Source organism: Mollisia scopiformis, assembly GCF_001500285.1.
Source record: "Mollisia scopiformis unplaced genomic scaffold LY89scaffold_16, whole genome shotgun sequence".
Classification (NCBI taxonomy): Eukaryota; Fungi; Ascomycota; class Leotiomycetes; order Helotiales; family Mollisiaceae; genus Mollisia; species Mollisia scopiformis.
In genome coordinates, this window is record NW_017263596.1 from 423139 (window position 1) to 435337 (window position 12199).

Sequence of the window (12199 nt, forward strand, 5' to 3'; positions counted from 1 at the left end):
TAACGAGGGTATCTAGACGTGCAGCGTGCAGATATAACGAGAGGTTTTTGAACATGATATTTCGCGTTAAAACGTCATATGAACACTCGGGTGCAGTTTGAGGAAGGCACGTCGCGTGAACCTCACTGCAGCTGTACCATGCACAACAAAAGGAAGACCTCTCTGAAACCCTTCACCAAAACAAAAAGATGCAGAAATTGGCAAAATTTAGATGCATTCAAGGCTACGAATCCTTGATTCTATCCGCTATTGGCCGAGACTCCATGAAATGCCAATGATCTGCTAATGAAACGCCTCGCTATGCTCTTCATGATTCTGGTGACTAAATCGCCCATTTGACCCCGAATCTGAGGACATCTGATGATGCCCAAAAGATCAAACCAACTCTGCTGTATACGGTCTGTCCCGGAGCCCGCAACACGAGTCTCCCACTATACAATGGGTTTCAACGCCAACACCGATGCAGAACCTAATGTTTATACAATTACCCACTTCTGGGCATAAATTGCCAACATCTCTTCGCAAAATTCGTCCAATTCGATAATAGAAAGTTTGCCCTCCCATTTCTTCAGCAAGTCCCTCGATCGATATTCGTAACTTAGACCCTTTGACCACGCCATGACCTCTACTTTCCATCCTCTCTCAAGCGCTCGCTCCACTGATTTCAAAAAGCCCCCAGAATATTCTGCTTCAGCAGCGTCGCCGCTAGCAAGAACAATGGTTGAAGGTTCAAAATCCAGGAGACTCTCCAACATCTTCATCTGCAGCAATTCATCCACTGCTTGTTCTTTCATCTTGAATCGTCCTGCAAATTGCGATTCAGATGCGCTCGAGTGTCCTGAAGTAGCATACCCGGACCCAGAGCCTCCCCTTCTCCGTGGAGGAGCAGCCCGAAGTGGCTTGGCAACACGTTCCAGTATGTTTGGTTCGTAGCCTAGCCTCTCAGCTTCAAGGATATGGTCTGGCAATTTATGACCATTCGGGTCATAAATGAGATTGCTAGTAGACCCAACCATCACCCTGCGCCCTACTGCTCGGCCCCTCTCAAGAATAAGAGTTAGAGAATGGAACGAAAACGGTGGTTGCTTAGTATAGGCGTTGGGATGCAGCCTTCCCGCATGCACTCTGTTAATCTTGATTCGCTCGTAGAATCCAATTACGATATTGGACAAATCCACAAATACCTGAGATAACAAAATTATTATGACTGTATAGACTAAAATTGAGGAGCGAAGTATGAGGAAGTTTCGACAGCAAATACATGTACGAAAACTGAAAAGTTGAAGGCGCTTTGTGAATTCAAGGGACTTACATGCACTCCTTTGGGGTGAATATTTCCACCGTTATTGATGATTGCCTCTGGAGTTTTCAGAAGTTTAGCCTCTTGGAGGAACCTTCTAGCTAGCCTCTTAACGAGCTTGACTTTTTGCTCGTTGACGGTAAGTGTATGGTATGGTTTGATAATTAATGGATCAACAAAGTTATTGGGAGTAATCCTGGGCGGAGGAGGAAGGGCGCCGAAGGGTTTGGGAGGAGTGATGGATGCGGGAAGAAATGAAGAAGCGCTAGGAGAAAAGGTCTGGACTTGCTCCTGGTGTTTGCCTTTGTCTCTCTCTTTGGACACGGAAAGAACATTAACACCGAATCTGGTTTTTTGGGCTCGAGCTTGTGAAGAGTGTCTTGATTTCAGAGTTGACTCGTCCTCATCGTCCGACTCGAGACCGCTAGGATCAGTTGCTTCTAAGAGTTGAGCAATAACAGAAGCATCCAAATCTTCCGTTGTAGAGCCTCGAGTACTCCGCCGACGAAATTCTGCAAGCTCTGCTGTTCCCTCCTGATCTGTCCATCGCACCTCCTTTGCTTTATGGACAAAATGTTCAAAATCCTCGGAGTCATCGTCGGGAGCTGAAGATGGGGGTGTTGAAGTGTCTTCGTTCTTCGCAGAAGATGAGTCGTTAGACCGTCGTCGTGGAGCTATTGTCAGAGGAGGCTGGCCAAAGAAGGTAAATAATCGATCGAAGTCTCCGAGTGCTTTTGGAGCTTGTAACTTTGGGTTGTAGAGTTTGAACTCAGGTATCGAATCGTCTTGGAAGGCATCTTCGGGAGGATAAGAGTTGAAAGCATGCATGAACTGTCGCGCAGCTGTGAAGTCCCAAGGACTTTCTCGATTGTCGTCTGACTCGTCCATTGTTGTGAGTTACGGCGGCTGGGATCTGCCAATGGGGTCAGCGACGAAGACGGAGAATTTCTCTTCGTATGAAAATCTTACAACGAAACGAACGGCTGCGGGGTATAAATTCCCATGGCTGTGCAGTATGTTGAAGGTGAATATAAGAGAATAGTATGTGGAAGACGAGGTGACCGTTGGAGTCAGATCGCGGCAGCAGATGACGCTCGAGATCGGAAGAGGCGAATCTCAAGCCCCCGCTACCGGATCCCTGCCTTGCCACGATCTCCATCTCCTCAATCGTGCATGGATCCAGTTCGAGCAACATCTGAAGTTCAGATGAACCAGAACTGAAATTGTCATTCATTACACTTATCATCTCATTGCTGTCTCTTATGGTTAGTCATGAGACAGTTGTCTTATTTCGTGCGCCACAATTGTGGGGCTATTTCTTCAGCAACACAGCAATGAGCAGCATTTGTTATTTCTGCTTTAGTGGCCTGCTCCCTTCTTTGGGGTGATTAATTGTTTCTACATTGATTTTATTGCATCAATTACTATCTTGAAGTCAGGCCGTGAAAACGCAGTCATTGACTGTCAGTCCGGGCGCTGATTTTGATAGCTGGACTGGGTGATAGCGTCATACAGTCCATGAAGAAAAGGACTTTTAGAGAAGAAAACAATGCTCTCGTAAGTAATTTTCTTGTGATCGGCTAGGGGCCGACCTTGATAAAAGAGTATTGCTGGGCTGTGGAACTGGTCGTTTAAGTGACCTGCCTAAGTACTCTGAAGCAATTGCAAATAAAATCACTTGGCATCAAAATACACAATGGTTTCACTATTAATGTACTAAATTCGTCCTATCATTCCTTCAAGAAAGCATACATCTTGATCTCGATGCTCTGCCTTGGCTCCTCCTCTACAAACCTAGAGTCCACAAAAGCAGTATGCGGTAATGACAACCCTCCATAATTCGACTTGTTATCATACTGCATGAACAGAACCGGTTCGTCTGGCCGCTGCTGACTCAAGTAACACCACTTCTGCTTCTCGCTATAAGCAATCTTCCCAAACTCATGCCAGATTCCAGGTCTGAAGATCATGCGGTTCGGCACGATGTCATTCTGTTCTTCAACGGACTGCCAGTCACAAAGACTCAACGGATCTCTCGTGATGATTTTTAGAGGGCGCCAGACGTTGATGACCATGACCCGACCAGCTTTCAGAGCTGCGAGTGCTTCCGGGTCTTGGATAACATTTTGGAGGGTGTTTTCGGCTCCGACTGGTGTCATGTCACAGTGTGGACCATAAGCTGGGAAGTTCTCCGCCAGACGGTCCTTTTGCCCGGCTTCTGCGACATTGCGTATACGTGTTTGTAAAACTATGGTTTTGAAAGCACCGGTGCTATATACAGTCAGTTCAAAGATTCACAAGTGGCGATTTGGCGTTTACTTACGTCTTTTTCACCAACTCCTCGGTCAGTGGAACCAAAACCCGCTTCACCTCTTCTTCACCCGACAAGTCTTTCAAATCTGGCACTTCGTGCGAAACATATTGGAAGCCATTCTTAGCAAGTGTGTAGTTCTGCTCCTCGCCGCGAACATCATGGACAGTCACAGGATGTGGATCATCATGCTCCTTCGCGTTCGCGGCATCTTGCTCGGCGTTTGGCTGGGTGAGGTCAATGACTTTGGGTGGAGTGTCTAGCTTTTTCCAGAAATTGATATGAGTCGCTACATCTTGTTTCTCGAAAACGTGCGCTGAAGGTGTTGCAGTGAGTGTCGCTGCCATGGTACTTTATACAGAGAGGTCGGGCGTAACTCAGATGCGGGATGAACCAGACGTCTTGCCTATTATACAATTCAGACACGAGGTACAAAAAATCAAAGTCGAAGAGTTGATATCCTCTATCCAATTACACACTTTTAAGTACGATAAGTCAAGGTAGAAAGTTCACATCCTCTATCCAATCACTTGCTTTTGAGTACGAACAAGCGACTCTTCAGCGGCCCCAAAAAAACCATCTTGAGACCTCAGGAATTCCGCGCCGCAATGGCAGATACTAAAGAGTCCACGCCGCACTCGGCAATGTCTTCACCGAAGACTCACGTAAACTTTGAGGAGGGTTCGTATCTTCATCCAATCACACATTTTCAAGTACGAGCAAGTAGAGTCGGAAAGGTCTCATCAAATCACACGCTGTTGAGTACGAGGAAGCAAAGACGGAACAACTAAACCCTGAGAATTAGAAATTGCTGAAATATAAGGGTTTTTTTTAACTTACTATAGTAGTTTTCAGCGAAAATTAGTGTGTATATATTTTTTAAGTTTTATTTAAATACTTTTAACAAAATAACATTGATTTTTTTATAAAAAATTAATTATTTGAATTTTAATCAAAGTTTAATTTAAAGTTATTGCTGGTATCATAATTACAAGCTGTATCCATCATCCGCCAAGGGCCAAGCCAAGGCCGGCACGCCCTGCCAAAGATGGACCCGAGCCCGAGCACCACACCACCTACCTACTAGGTATCTTACGAGTACCCTGCCCTACACTATTCTCCCCTGGAAGAGCAGTATCTGGGAATCCGTCCCCCTCATCCATACTCCCCTGCTTCCCGGAAGGACCATCCATCCTCTGCTTCTTCACGTGAATGTCACGTGTCATGGTAAGCTGGTGCTCTAGGTACCTAGGTAGGTGGTTCTCACTCCTAGTCCTTTACTCCTGTCAATTCTCTTTCTCTTCCTCGCGCTCAAACCGCTTCTTCTACCCTGTTTCGCCCGATTCCTTATCGCGGCATTGGATCAACCTAGCAGAAGTGTTAGTGATGTTTTCGCCTACTAAGCTACTTGCAACAACGTAAGTGACTTCTTCTTCAAAACAGAGGCGTGACTGAACATTGTATCCAAACAGTCCTTGCTAGAAGCAGCAGCCGAGAAAAGGGCGTTCTTTGTTGCCATTATGGGCCTCTACGTACTCATTGGCATACCACTCTTGCTCATGGTCGTCTACGGATTTCTATATACTCTAGAATCAAAAGCAACATTTCCGAAGAATGTCCCTATCGTTGGCGTCCGTAAGGAAGTCCTCGCCATAACCCGGGCATCGCTTCGACAACTTACCAATGGTATCACGACATTATTGCAGGGTTATCATCAAGCAAGCAAACCACCTCGTCTCTCAATTCGCAAGACTTAGCTAACTGAATCAACCAGTACGCCCAACATGGTCGCCCTTTCGTCGTCTACGACCCAAGTGCGCAGCAGGAGTTACTATTGCCCGCACAATACGTCAAGTGGTTTGCAGAGCAATCAGACTCGAAGCTGAACAGTCTCGGTGTGCGACAGGAACGCCATGCTGTACGCTACCTCCACTTGGGAGCCGACGTCGAGCTCGCCTCCACTACGCAATTCATTCGACTCATTTCCAACGACTGTCTCAACCAGCACCTCGAAGCACTTATGGGACCACTTCAAGATGAGATGCGGCGGTGTATTGACGCCGCATTCATGAATGCTTCGTCTCAAAATGAGTGGTCCACCATCAATGTCTACAGCTGCATACAAGACATCGTTTTTCCTGCTATGTGCCGTGTATTCTTTGGACAGTCGGACATGGATCCTCGCCTGTTGAAAGCCCTCCAGAGATACATTACCGTTTTGGGTCTAAGTACCATATTCGTTGGCGAGCTTCCGCACATGCTCAAGGGACTTCTCGCACGTCTTGTTCGGATGCCATTGGCATATTATCGCAACCAGACGCTACGTATCCTCATACCCTTGGTTGAGTCCCAGTTGTCTCGGCGGGACGGCAGCGATGAGTCCAGCTTTATCAGACAATGTGCGAGGCTGTCCGAAAAGAACGCTGTGGGCGGACGTGGCAATGCAGTGGCACCTCAGGTTATTGCCGAATGGATCATGATGCTGGCAAGTCTACGGTCGCTAAAGTGAGATAGATTTAAGAGACTAATGATAATAACACAGGGATTTGCAGGCTCATCATCAACCGTCATCCAAGCCACTAACCTACTACTCGACATAGCGAATTGTCCGCCAGAAATGCAAGTCCTGCAAGAGCTCCGCCACGAGGCCGAGATAACTCTCCCTGACGAGGAACTCTGGCACAAAGTAGCGACTTTCCGGAAGCAGGTCCTGGCTGACAGTGTTATAAGAGAGAGTCTACGCATGCACCCTATCCTGATCAAAGGACTCACCCAGGAAGTTGTTTCCCCAGCTGGTCTGCAGCTTCCGGACGGCACAAACATGCCTGTGGGCAGCTGGGTAGGTATTCCAGTGCTCGGTATACATAAGGACGAGAAGTTCTATCCCCAGGCCGATCTTTACCAGCCTTTCCGCTACGTGAAGAAGCGAGAGGCAATTCCAAGTAGAATTAATAGCGACGATCACTCCCAATCTGCTCCTGCCCGAGCTGAGGTGTGGGATGATGAGTCAGAGTCCACGAAACCCACTACTACATATCTTGGGTTCGGCTATGGTCGACATGCTTGGTATGTTCATATATGCATCTTTTACACCATGCAGTCGCTACTTCCAAAGCTTGCTACATTCATACTTACACGTTTCTCTTGTCTTTAGTCCTGGGCGCTGGTTCGCTGTCGTGATGCTCAAGATGATAACATCCCACGTGAGCATGAACTACGACATCGAGTCTACTGGTCCCGTACCTCAGACCATGGTACTTGGAGATGCAGCCCTGCCACCGATCTGGGCGACTATTAGAGTTCGACGAAGAATTACTTAGTAAACAATAATATGTTTATTTGGATCTTATGTTACTTTCAATGATGTTCTCGTGAACCCTTGAACTTTGTGCATTAGACATCAATTCTTGAATTACTCTTCTTTATCTTCCAGCGCCCCAGATTTGGGTAGATGAATGCGTTTCATATTCAGCCATATTCAGCCATATTCAGTTGAATGTAGCTGCACCTCCTGTCGCACAACAGCTACTCAGTACACTTTTAAAACGGAACGTTTCACAGCGGCAACATTGCACAATGCTAAGATTAGGAATAAAAGTAAAAAGAACCCCGCCCCCTCCTAACTCAGCTTCTTTGTTTCTTTGCGCAAACAGACTAAAAACTCAATTCACAGCGTCTCTTAATTGCAAGTCACGACAACCTCGACGAGCCCGGGGGTCAGAAGTCTGTGCTTTCCAGGCTGTTTTCAGGCTTCTTTTTTCCTTAGCGAGAAACATCAAAGTCAGCTTCATCACTTAATAGTTTAAGAGCAAATACAAATAGACATTCTTTTAGCTTGAAAACATGCATTAAAAAGAAGTCGAAGTATCTTTACTTCGTTTTATTTGAGTTCATATGTAATTCTATTTAGGAGTCGAGATTTAACTTCAACGTTCACCAGGTTTATTTATTAGCGAGAGCCACTGAAACGAAACACTGTTGATCACGAACTAGATGTGGATAAGTCCATCAACAATCACTGGAGAGGAAAATTCATAGTTTGAAGATAAGCGTCATAGTTAATCTCAAATGTACTGTATGTATATAAAACTCCTGTAAAGAGCTGCATCAGCTCTTCATCTATCCTGCAACGAAAGACTACCGCACAACTTATTCGCGGCGTCTGCGTATACGACAAGGCACCTTGCCCTTAGGAGGCATTGTCCCAAACCCATAAATCCCCTTATCCGGCCCCGGCAACTTATCAACCATCAACTCAATCTCAAAAGTCGACAAAAAGATGGCCGAAGTAAGGAGGATCTCCCGCTTAGCAAAGTGACGACCAGGACAGAGCTGTCGTCCTCCGCCGAAAGGCACCCAATGCCAAGTGCAACCGTCAAGGGAGAAGGAACCCTCGTTCGTACTCTTGCCATCTTTCGATGGAGCGGGTTTAAGACGACGCTTAGGCTCTTTGAGTGGCCCGCTGCGCGGATCGTCCGGGTATACTATGAAGCGCTCCGCCCAGAACTTGTCGAGTGGATGCGGGGAAGCAGCATTGCCGGCGTTCCACACGTTGGGATCCATGAGCTCGGTGCGTGTTGACATACTTATCGTCTCGTGCTGCTTGATGTACCATCCTCCAGGGAGAGAAAAGTGATCAACGGTAGGCTCACGGACGACGAGTGCGGCTACGCGCAAGCGAAGTATCTCGGCGAAGATTGACTGTAGCAGGGTGTCGTTGGTCAGCTTGGTCATGTCGAAGGCGAGGGACTTGTCAGTGTCGGTGATTCTGGCGCCTTGGAGACTCTCTTGTACACGTTTGTAGAGGGATGGATCGTGAAGTGTCTCGAGCAAGAACCAGCAGGCGGCGGGGACCGAGTTTGCATTGGTTCTAGACGTAGTCATTAGCTAACATACTTCAGATGAAATGATAGGCTGGCAACTTACGCCCATACAAATGCAAGATTCTCAGCGGCACGGGCCGATTCGTTCATGATTCCACGCTTTGTCAGAAGCTGTTGGCGAACACGCGTATACTTGCTGCCGTAAAATGGCTCCCACTCGACTTCCTCAGGGATGTCGTCGATGTTGCAGTTGGCAGCATTGTATCGCTGCCAGCGCTTGATGTTGTCTGTCATTTTGTTGCGGGCCCGAACGGCTAGAGGATTCATCCACTTGGGCACACCCATGAACATGGACTTCACACGGCGATTGAAATTCCAGAAATCGGCAGCGATAGTCGGGTTCAAGCCCACCAGATGCGGGCCGTACAGAGCACGAGTGGCAGCTTCCAGGACGTGACACTCGACAAAGCTGATCAGGTCAGGTAGCTCGGTCCAGCCGTCGCCATCAGGTACTTGGCTCGAAGATCTGACCTGTCCTACTACCTCGTCTTGGTACCGCTCTGCGAGAATCTCGAGACCTTGGCCAGCGAGCATGGTCTGCAATGCCATATGCATCTGGTGCTCAAGGTCAACGTCGTCTCTCGGTTTGAACTCGTGCACATGCTCGTGTGGGCAGCCGAATGCATGTTCCATATAGTTGAGGCCACGCGGGATTCGAGACAGCTGCCGTCCTTGATCTTTAAGGAAGGCAGTTATCAACTCAGGACCTGACACAACATAGCTGGGGAAGGTCGCCAGGTTGATTCGAACAGGGACGCCGCGACCGAAGTGTCTCCTAGCGTAGATATATCAGCAACGCAAGAGAAAAGTACAAACACAGAACAACTTACACTGCATTCGACATAAAGCCGTGACCATCTCGTACGAACTGGACAATATGACCGATAATTGGAACACCCGAGGGCAGCGTCGGAGGACGTTTCTCTCCCGGAGCTTTCTGCTCAGCTTTTGAGACCGCACGCCATGACTGCCATAAGGTGAACCACCAAGTCAACCAAGTGATCAGATATCCTGTAGCAACTGCCAGCAAGACGGAAACTCCTGCTTTCATGAGCAGGCTCTCTTCCATCAGCAACGTTGACGCCATGTTGAATCGAAATATTTGCTTGATATTACTGTAGAGAGAATGAAACAAGATCAAACGGAAAGTTGGACAGAAAATCAGAAGCCTCGTTAGGTGCCTGCCCTCACTGCTCGATGAGCTGACCTCTATTTAAGGCCGCCATATGCACGAGTTGATCTACCACGGATAGTCGTTATCTATTCCATGGAAATAGTCATATTCGAACAGCTGTGAACAAACCGGTCTTATGCAATAGCCGGGGATAGCTCTCGAAGAGGACGGAAAGGGAAGGTGGGGTCTCCCACGTGATCCAAGAACAAAAAATCACTAGATTATGTATCATGGATTTATTTTAATTTTTAAGATAATAATGTTAAATATTGCTTTATTGCGTTGGTTTTTTTCCTTAGATTTTTTCTTAATTTTTAAAAATTTTAAATAATAAAATTTTTTTATAAATATTATTTAAAAAAATAATCGAAAAATTATAATAATATAATTATGATTTAATTTAAATCAACATACTTTTATAAAAAAAAATTAAACAAAGGAAACTTATTAATTATTTCTAGTCTGTTTTCGGTTAACTTAGAGTTCCGCCGTAGGGCTACTAACTCCAGGGGCTTTACCGAACAGCCAAGACGGATCATTTTTTCTGACAGCAGCATAAGATTTTAATCAACTCGCGTTCGGACACCCTATTAGCATTCGACGCTTATTCGCAATACAACACGCATGTGTGCCTAGTCGTGGCAGAGATTATGAGTCAAGAAAAAACCAATTGCTAGCTAGCTCGCTGTCATCTACCCCGTCAAACTCATATTTCGTAACAAGAACCTGGATCGAGAAACTAACCGATGACTCGCGTTCACGTACCCTATCGAACTCTAACAGCGCCGTACATCAGCATCATCACAAGCTTTGAATTGATAATCAGGAAAAGAAACTGATCGCTTTCGTTTAGCATTCGCTTGTCCGGTTGTGTAACGCGTACATCCTTGTGTGACACCGAACCTATCAATCGCTATACATCGTAATAACGACGCCGTACATTTGCATAATCGATATCGGATCCTAGGACAATGGAGAAACTGGTTGTTAGAATCGTTACGCTCGCTTCGGACATTGGATCAGTGCGTGCTGGTAAGCCTTACTATGCATGGGCGTTGCCAAGGAAAATCAAGAAGCTGATTGTTGACCCACTTTTGGAATGCGATTGTTAAGTTACATCCGACCCCTCAACCCCTCATACTTCGGAATGGACCGAACGGAAACGCCGCACATATGCATAGTTGAAACATAGGTTAATTAAAACCCCGATGGTTCAAGTCGCTTTAACGGCATTCCGGGATTGCGTGATAGTAAGCCGCACATACTACGTACAGGTGGAAATAAATATTAGGCGAGCCCAAAAACAGTGCAAAAACCGAGTGGCTTCACCAATCACCTGTTCAGAATAGGATCATTCTGACTTGCAATTGGACGATCTCAAAAGTGTCGCTTAATTTATTCCCCCCTGTACGGAGTATGCACATTCGGAGCTTAGATTAAGAAACTGATTGTTAATCCTTCCCATACTCGATAGAGGCAAAAACAGTACATCACGTACATACCTGGCCCTAGCCAAGCTTAACCAAGAAACTGATCATTGACTCGCTTTTAGGCATCCAATCATTGTGCTCATTCTACTTATCAATCCTTAGACTTCTTAAAGGTAACGCCGTACATGCACATGCTTATAACCTAGGTCAATTAGGAAACTGATTGTAGCCTTACACTCGGTATTCGAATGTCGTATAACATCCCACCTATCAACCCTCCTATTGCGTAACGGCAGTGCCGTGAACGGGCATGATCGTGTTGATGTCGAATAAGCACAGAGCCTCAACTGCATAAAGTGATAATTGTGCAGAATCTGTGATGAACGTGCATAATTTGTCTTGTGTTACCAGACTAGTACTTGAATGGTACATGTGAACGTAATACTACTATCAATCCTTTCACTTGGTGACAGCGACGCGCCAGAAACATGCTGTCATGCATTATCGGGTTTATGTCGAATAAGAACAGAATCTCGACAGCATAGAATGATAAACGAGCAAGACTTGTGTAGGATTCGTGGTATGACCAAAATGGTCCTCAAACGTTACAATCAGGATTTAACGCAAGGGAGCAATATAGATAACGGATTTGCGGCCATGCTTTCCAGCAATAGTGTTCAGTATCTTGGCAACCTTGTGAAACTTCCGGCTTGCCCGTCACATCGCGGGGCTCTACCCCCCTGGACTCTTGAAAGCAAAGAACTATCCCAGGCTGCTGCGTAGGATTGTTAACTTGAACAAGAGAATGGTGGAACTATTCGCAATCGTTCGTCCAATAGTATAGTCTTTATCGGGAAAGAGGTTCGTCCTCATCTTATGAATACTTGCGTAAGAAAACTAGATACAGGAAAAGCGGGAATTTCTTCCAACCTTGGTGATTTCTATCTTTCACATGATAATGGCGATATTGATCGCATCCTTTCCTTCACCGGTCTCGTCTCAATTCGGGATGGGAGGCCGAACTGGAACGAATCCTCCGGATAAGCAGCGGCGGATGAGAATACAGGGGGCAAAGAGATACAGATACAATGTTCTGCAATA

At 46.2% G+C, this 12199-nt stretch overlaps 5 protein-coding genes across 5 annotated transcripts; 2 read left to right on the forward strand and 3 right to left on the reverse strand.

Moving 5' to 3' along the window:
* Window positions 1-83: 83 nt before the first annotated feature.
* LY89DRAFT_720253 (uncharacterized protein) lies at window positions 84-2525 on the reverse strand. Its single transcript, XM_018218553.1, has 3 exons — window positions 2270-2525; window positions 1313-2213; window positions 84-1184 (listed from the first exon to the last, which is right to left on the reverse strand). Exons 2-3 carry the CDS (start codon window positions 2186-2188, stop codon window positions 477-479), a joined length of 1584 nt encoding a protein of 527 aa, XP_018069137.1. The 5' UTR covers window positions 2189-2213; window positions 2270-2525; the 3' UTR covers window positions 84-476.
* Window positions 2526-3030: 505 nt separating this feature from the next.
* LY89DRAFT_783868 (uncharacterized protein) lies at window positions 3031-3958 on the reverse strand (the record flags this gene model as incomplete). Its single annotated transcript, XM_018222730.1, has 2 exons — window positions 3031-3571; window positions 3624-3958. 2 exons carry the CDS (start codon window positions 3956-3958, stop codon window positions 3031-3033), a joined length of 876 nt encoding a protein of 291 aa, XP_018069138.1.
* A 1173-nt stretch (window positions 3959-5131) lies between these two features.
* Window positions 5132-6931, forward strand: LY89DRAFT_735855 (cytochrome P450; the record flags this gene model as incomplete). Its single annotated transcript, XM_018220052.1, has 4 exons — window positions 5132-5242; window positions 5386-6069; window positions 6154-6677; window positions 6766-6931. 4 exons carry the CDS (start codon window positions 5132-5134, stop codon window positions 6929-6931), a joined length of 1485 nt encoding a protein of 494 aa, XP_018069139.1.
* An 829-nt stretch (window positions 6932-7760) lies between these two features.
* On the reverse strand, window positions 7761-9028 carry LY89DRAFT_649312 (cytochrome P450; the record flags this gene model as incomplete). The annotated part of the gene is made up of 2 exons (XM_018212052.1): window positions 7761-8481; window positions 8538-9028. 2 exons carry the CDS (start codon window positions 9026-9028, stop codon window positions 7761-7763), a joined length of 1212 nt encoding a protein of 403 aa, XP_018069140.1.
* Window positions 9029-11269: 2241 nt separating this feature from the next.
* On the forward strand, window positions 11270-11966 carry LY89DRAFT_122308 (uncharacterized protein). Its single transcript, XM_018205157.1, has one exon. The coding sequence runs from the start codon at window positions 11522-11524 to the stop codon at window positions 11879-11881; it is 360 nt and encodes a 119-aa protein (XP_018069141.1). The 5' UTR covers window positions 11270-11521; the 3' UTR covers window positions 11882-11966.
* The last annotated feature ends 233 nt before the right edge of the window (window positions 11967-12199 follow it).